The following is a 7596-nucleotide window of genomic DNA, read 5'->3' as shown; positions in this document are numbered from 1 at the left end:
CAGAAATTACTATAAAGTAACTTGTATGCCAACAAACTGGGAAACCTAGAAGAAATGGATAGATTCCTAGATACATACAACCATGAAGACAGAAAAAACCTAAACAGACCCACTACCAAGATGGAAATTGAATCAGTAATAAAGACCCTCCTGACAAAGAAATGCCCAGGATCAGATGGCTTCACTGCTGAATTCTACCAGATGCTTAAAGAATTAACTCCAATTCTTTTCAAACTATTCAAAACAATTGAAAGGGAGGGAATCCTCCCAGATTCTATGAAGCCAGATTACCTTAATTCCTAAACCTGAAAAATATACAACAGAGAAAGAGAACTACAAACCAATTTCCCTGATGAACATAGATACAAAAGTCCTCAGCAAAATTTGGGTCAATCGAATCCAACAACACATCAGAAAGATCATTCACCCGGATCAAGTGGCATTTATCCTTGGTATGTAAGGATGGTTCAACATTCACAAATGTATCACATTAACAAATTGAAGAACAAAAACCATATGATTATCTCAATAGACTCAGAGAAAGAATTTGATAGAATACAACACCCTTTCTTGATGAAAACTCTAAGCAAACTGGGTATAGAAGGAACATTACTCAACACAATCAAGGCAATTTATGACAAACTCATGACCAGCTTCCTATTGAATGGGGAAAAGCTGGAAGCATTCCCACTGAGATCTGGAACCAGACAAGGATGCCCACTCTCACCATTGCTATTCAAGATAGTCCTGGAAGTTTTAGCCAGGGCCATTAGACAAAAAATAAAAATAAAAATAAATAAAAATTAAAGGGATTCAAATTGGGAATGAAGTCAAACTATCCCTATTTGCAGATGACAAATATAAATATAGGGGATCCAAAACACTCCACCAAGAGATTACTGAAACTCATAGAAGAGTTTGTTAAAGTAGCAGGACATAAAATCAACACACAAAAATCTACCGCCTTTGTATACACAGACAATGCCATGGCTGAAAAAGACCTTCTAAGATCAATCCCATTCACAATAGCTACAAAAAATTTCAAATACCTTGGAATAAATTTAACCAAGGATGTCAAAGATCTCTACAATGATCGTTACAAAACATTCAAGAAATAAATAGAAGGTACAAAAAGCTGGAAAAATATTCCATGTTCATGGATTGGAAGAATCAATATCATCAAAATGTCCATTCTTCTAAAAGCAATCTACAGATTCAATATGATACCAATCCAAATACCAAAGACATTCTTCTCAGATCTAGAAAAAATGATGCTGAAAGTCATATAGAAACACAGGAGACCTCGAATAACTAAAGCAATCTTATATAACAAAAACAAAGTTGTAGGCATCACAATACCAGATTTCAAGACATACTACAAGGCAGTTACAATCAAAACAGCCTGGTGCTGGTACAAAAAGCAGATGGATAGACCACTGGAACAGAATAGAAATGCCAGATATCAATCCAAGCATCTACAACCAACTTATATTTGACCAAGGGGTTAAAACCAATCCATGGAGCAAAGACAGTCTCTTCAACAAATGATTCTGGGAAAACTATCTCTGCATGCACCTGTTTGAAGCAGGACCCATATCTTACACCTTACACAAAAATCCATTCAAAATGTATTAAAGACCTAAACCTAGGACCTGATACCATCAAATTACTAGAGAATACTGGGGAAACCCTGCAAGACATTGACAAAGGCAAAGAGTTCTTAGAAAAGACCCCAGAGGCCCAGGCAGTTAAAAAAAAAATCAACAGGTGGGATTACATCATATTGAGAAGCTTCTGTTCTGTAAAAGAAACACTCAGGAAAGTGAAGAGGCAACTGACAGAATGGGAAAAATTATTTGCAAACAATTCAACTGGTAAAGGATTAATAACCAGAATATATAAAGAGATCAATAAACTACACAAGAACAAAGCAAACAACCCAGTTAAGAAATGGGCCAAGGACTTAAACAGACATTTTTCAAAAGAGGAAATCCAAATGGCCAACAGACACATGAAAAAATGCTCAAAATCACTAGCCATCTGGGAAATGCAAATCAAACCAAAATGAGGTTTCACCTCACCCCAGTTAGAATGGCTTTCATACAGAAACCAATAAACAACAAATGCTGGCGAGGATGTGGGGAAAAAGGTACCCTAATCCACTGTTGGTTGGAAGGTAAACTGGTAAATGACTATGGAAATCAGTTTAGAGATATATCAGATATCTGAATATAGACCAACCATTTGACCCAGCCATCCCACTCATGGGAATTTACCCAAGGGAAATGAAATCAGCAAGTAAAAGAGTTATCTGCACCTCCATGTTTATTGCAGCTCAATTTACAATAGCTAAGAGATGGAATCAACCTAAATGCCCATCAACTGAAGACTGGATATAGAAATTATGGGATATGTACTCTATGGAATACTACACAACAGTAAAAACAAAAACAAACAAACAAAAAAAAGAAATCCAGTCATTTGCTACAAAATGGATGCATCCAGAAAACGTCATACTTATTGAAATAAGCCAGTCCCAAAGGGATGAATACTATATGTTCTCCTTGATCTGAGATAATAGAGCACCTAAAAGGAAATCTGTAGAAGTGAAATTGACACTTTTAGAAGCAATGACTTGAACAACTCTTGACTGTTGAGGAACAGTTTTTTTTTTTAATTAATGGAGAATGGGAGTGGGAATGGGAGAGGGAGGAGGTGGTGGGGTGGGAGTGAGAGCAGGAGGGCAGCTATGAATCACTATATTTCTAAAGTTGTACTTATGAAATTTGTACTCATTAAATCAATGGTTTCTTTGGGGAAGAATAAATCTAGGATATACATTTCTTTGAAAAAACAACAAACTTCCTGCAGACAGCAGCCATTTGTGAACGCTAACAAACATTTCATGCAGATACAACCCCAATTGTCTGTCACCTCTTCAAAAAGGCACAGGGGCCAGTGCTGTGGCGTAGCATTAAAGCCACTGCCTGCAGTGCCAGCATCCCATATGGGCACTGGTTTGAGTCCTGGCTGCTCCACATTTGAACCGCTCTCTGCTGTGGCCTGGGAGATCAGTAGAAGATGGCCCAAGTCCTTGGGCCCCTGCACTCATGTGGGAGACCTGTTAGAAGCTCCTTGGTTCCTGGCTTTGGATGGGTGCAGCTCTGGCTGTTGTAGTCAACTGGGGAGTGAACCAGCAGATGGAAGACCTTTTTCCCTCTCTCCCTCTCTCTTTGCCTCTCCTCTCTCTGTGTAACTCTGACTTTCAAACAAATAAATAAATCTTTAAAAAAAAAAAAAGGCAAAACAGCAGAGAACATTCATGAGGTCAACAGAATGCTGATAGCAAGTCTTGAAAAGAAATTACAAGAGAACAAGATTTCTAAATGATTATGACTCAAGAACACAGATGCTCACATCCAGAACAAATATTTATACATCAAATGAGCAAAATACGACAATAAGAAAGAGTTCATGGCCCAGTGGAGTTATCCCAGAGATACAGGCTTAACATTAAAAAACCAATGAAAAACAAGATAAAAGCCAATCAACATGGTTCATCACACTGACATAATAAAGGAGAAAACAATAAAACTATATCCAAAAAATTGACAAAAGTCAACAGTGTTTTGCCACAAAATACTTCAGAAAACTAGTATTAGAAAGGAACTTCCTAAGTTTGGCAAAGGGTATCTGTGTAAACCAAGAGCTACTATCAAACTTAATCGTGAAATACTATACACTTCACCTCTAATACACGAAACCAGGTAATCATGGAGTTCAAGACGAGGCAAAGTGGCCCTAGGATGACAGGAATGCTGAAATGGTGGCTTCTGTCTGTGGTGGGCAAGCGCTGGCATGGAAGTGGGTGCTTCCTGGCTTTATGGAAGGAGCCATGTCCTGATTAGGATGCTGGAAACACAGGGAATACATCTGCTAAAATGTAAATTGTACCCTTAAAGTGAATGCCCCTCACCGCATGTAGGTACGTCCTCAAGGTCAGCGAGACTTTCTGCCCTTAACTCACTATTTTGTCTGTATTTCCCAAGTGACATTAGCTGATCATGAACAACACAGGCATGGCCACAAGCAAAATAATGGGGAAGCCAGAAACACTATCCGGAAGTTCCCATCAGGGAAAGAAAACTTTACTTTTGTGCCCCTTTTCCTTCACAATCATCTCTCTCTCTCTCTCTCTCCCTCTCTCTCTCTCTCTCTCTCAGTTGATTCACCTCGTCTGCCCGTGCAAAGGTGACATTGTGACTAGCAGATGGGCACTGATTCATGGCTCTTGTTCCAAGCTGAGATTACCCACTGAGGAGATGAGAGGCCAGCTGTGGCACACAGCTGTAACTGATCTTTGGGAGAGCTTTCCATTAATTTGGAAGAAAGAAGATTATCAGGTTAGACTGAAGCTGGGAGAATTCTCAGGGCTTTCAGAAATGGTCTAGTATATACCCCATAGCATAGAGGGTCTATTTTCCTCTTGATTTCATGATAAGCTAGAATCAAAGAAACCTCAAAAATAGTTACTTTCATTTAATTTATGTGCAGCTTTTCTTGTGGTTCAGCAGAGCAAGTTCCTAAATCTTGATTTGCCTCGTCTAGCAAGAGCATATTTCTCTGTGTTATATGAGGAATTTATGTAGGAAATCTCTTGGGTGATGTCCCTGGGGTTGATGGAGTAGATATCGCCTTCTATGAGAGACTATAAATACTTTATTTGGGGAATTTAATATTCAGAAGCCCTAGACAGGCTGCTGCTTTATAATAAATTACACCAGGAGGACAGAGAGAGCACATTGTTTTACTAATGCTATTTGGGAAAAAAATGTACAGTATTAATTTGCCAACTAATACTGACTTAAGCTGAGCTCCCACATGATAAATCAGAAAGAAAGATCTGACCTCACAGGCCAAGTCAGTTCGCAAATGGAAACTGATATCCACAACAGCACCACTATCATCTTCTCTGCACACAGTGAAACATGTGTTTCCTGTTATATGTGACCGGCTCCAACATACAGGATCTGACATTTGGTAGGTACCCAATAAATGCAGAATACATCAATGTCGGTTACACTAAATAAAACAATTTTATGAATCATGTTGCACTGAGCATTTGCCAATAATCACTTGCCTTTTTAAAATCCAGCATGCAGAGCTTGGCTTTCTCTCCGAACTGCCACTTGCACTGTGTGTTTGCATCGTATAACTCCCCCGGCAGCTTCTCAGGGTACTTGTACTCCTTCACGGGCTTTGGCTGGTCAGCAAGACACACAGCTTGAGCCGTGCTGAAACACAGGAGTTTGGGCGACCAGGATGTACACTTAATTATGCCTTTTCATTCATGCAACTTCACATGCACAGAGAGAAGGGAGACTTTCTCCTGAGGTCCAATGCGACAGGTATCTTCGTTACATTTAAATACAGGGGTCGCGTTTTCTGGAATTGTCCATTTTATATTTCACTTTTTCCAGGAACACAATTTGCTCTTCATTAGATTCCTCAAACTTATCATGGGGAAAAGTGAAACTGAACAATTATAACCAGATGTTCAATGTGAGAAACCCTTATTCCACAGCCTTTTTTGTCCACTTCTTGCCAGAAACAATCAAAAGATGGAAATGTGCAGTGTAAAGTCAAAATAAAATCAGCCCATCTCAAACACTGGGATTTCCTTCCTCCCACCCTCATTCCCTCCCTTTCACCTTCTCTTCTACGCCCTCTCCTTCCTCCCCTTTAGTTTTTGCTAGCCTGGGGGACATCTGTACAGTACCCCACACCTTCTAGGAGTTCTTCATGCAACACTGGTTTTCCACCAGCAATGGTCTATGCTTGGGCTAATTTCTGCCTAGATCACCACAAAGAAGGAAACTACCTGTGCTCAAGCTTCCTAGTAGATGGGTAGGCACCAGCTGATGATTTACTTCTCATGATGTTCTCTGCGATAATTTAAGCATTTGGAAAGGAGTATTTTTAAATGTTTGGGTTTATAAATTGTAACTAAACCCTTCCTATAGATTTCAGTAGGGTCCCCCAAACTTCTGAAAACAAAAACCATAATCACAATAAATTGAGCAATGGTTAAGAATCCTCCACACTTCGCTTTGAATGGAGTTTCTCCTTGGGGAAGAGCTTGGCTGCTGTTTCCAGGACCCCAGCTCCAGATCCTACTGCGCTGGAGCTCAGGGTTGTGCAGGAAGCAAACAGAACCCTGACGGGCTCCCTGTGAACTCTGCTGACTTGAGGGAAGAAGTACCCATTCTAGGTCTCTTCCAGCAGACAAAGTCGAGGGCTGCTTCCTAATTCATTCCACGAGGCCAGCATTATCCTGGCACCAAAACCAAGGACACTCTAAGAAAATGCCAGACCAGTGTCTCTCCGAAACGCAGTGGCAGAACTCTTCCATGAAGTATTTGCAAACTGAATCCAACTACACACAGAAAGTCTTACACACCACAGCCAAGAGAGACTAATCCCAGAGTATGCAAGGCTGCTCCAACATTCAAAAATGAATTAATCAATTTACAACAACCAGCTAGAGAAGCAAAATCACATGGTCACATCAAAAGATGCGGAAAAATATTTAACAAAATCCAACACTTATTTGATAAAAACTCCCATAGGAAGGGAAGGAACCCCTTCAACTTGATAAAGAACATCTGCAAAAACCCACAGCTGATCTCATACGTAAAGGGAAGAACCCAGAAAGTTTCCACAGAGATCACAAACAAGGCAAGGCCACCTCCTCTTACCACTTCTTTTCAACTCTGTGCTGGCAGGCTTAGATGGTCTAACAATCCAAGTGAGGGAAATAAAATGTACACACTAAGAAGAAATAAAACTGTGTCTGCAGGTGACATGATTGTGATTGTGTATGTAGAATGTTCAAAACAATACAGAAAGAAACTCCTAGAACTAATAAATAATTAGAGCATGGTTTCAGGATGAAAGGTTACCATGCAAATGCCAATGATTTTTTTATAAACCAGCAATGAACTAGTGGAATTTATTTAAAAATCTCACAAAAATCATTCATATTAGCACCCAGAAAAAGAGACACTTTTAGGTCTAAATATAGTAAAATACATACAAAAGTTGGAGGAAAACTATAAAAATTTGAAGGACATAAAATAAAAACTAAATAAATGAAGAGATAGCCCACATTCAAAGACAGGAAGACTCAGTGTTGTCAAAAAGCCATTTTTTCCCATCCTGATCCACAGCTTTAAGGCAATGTCCATCAAAATTGAAGCAAGCTATTTTTTGAATGTAGGCAAACTGACTCTAAAGTTTATATGGAAAACAAAAGATACAGAATAATCAAGGACGTATTGAAGAAAGACAGCACAGGTAAAAGGCTGATGCTACTCAACTGTAAGATTAAGTGTAAAGCTCAGTGATCAAGACAGGATAAACTAGCCAAAGAACGGAGAAACAGACCAACAGAACAGATTTAAGAGCCCCAAACAGGCCTGCAAACACAGTCAGCTAATCTCTGACAAAGGTACAAAGGCGAGAGCATGCATAAATGAAAGTTCTTCCAACTAATAATGCCGGAATAACTGAACATCGATATGCGAAAGAACATGA

The 7596-nt window shown here is 39.4% G+C and overlaps 1 protein-coding gene across 1 annotated transcript in view; it reads right to left on the bottom strand.

The window, feature by feature from the left end:
• Window positions 1-3376: 3376 nt before the first annotated feature.
• Window positions 3377-7596, bottom strand: part of LOC133771077 (A disintegrin and metalloproteinase with thrombospondin motifs 16-like) — a gene marked incomplete at its 5' end in the record, with an annotated part of 66091 nt that continues 61871 nt past the window's right edge. Inside the window, 2 exons of the mRNA XM_062206800.1 lie at window positions 3377-3912; window positions 5141-5294. Of these exons, the coding sequence (XP_062062784.1) occupies window positions 3802-3912; window positions 5141-5294 (265 nt within the window). The remainder of the gene's footprint in view (window positions 3913-5140; window positions 5295-7596) is intronic.

This window comes from Lepus europaeus, chromosome 12, assembly GCF_033115175.1.
Source record: "Lepus europaeus isolate LE1 chromosome 12, mLepTim1.pri, whole genome shotgun sequence".
Lineage (NCBI taxonomy): Eukaryota > Metazoa > Chordata > Mammalia > Lagomorpha > Leporidae > Lepus > Lepus europaeus.
The sequence above is the reverse complement of the archived record's forward strand: the minus strand, read 5'-3'. Positions and strand labels throughout refer to the sequence as shown.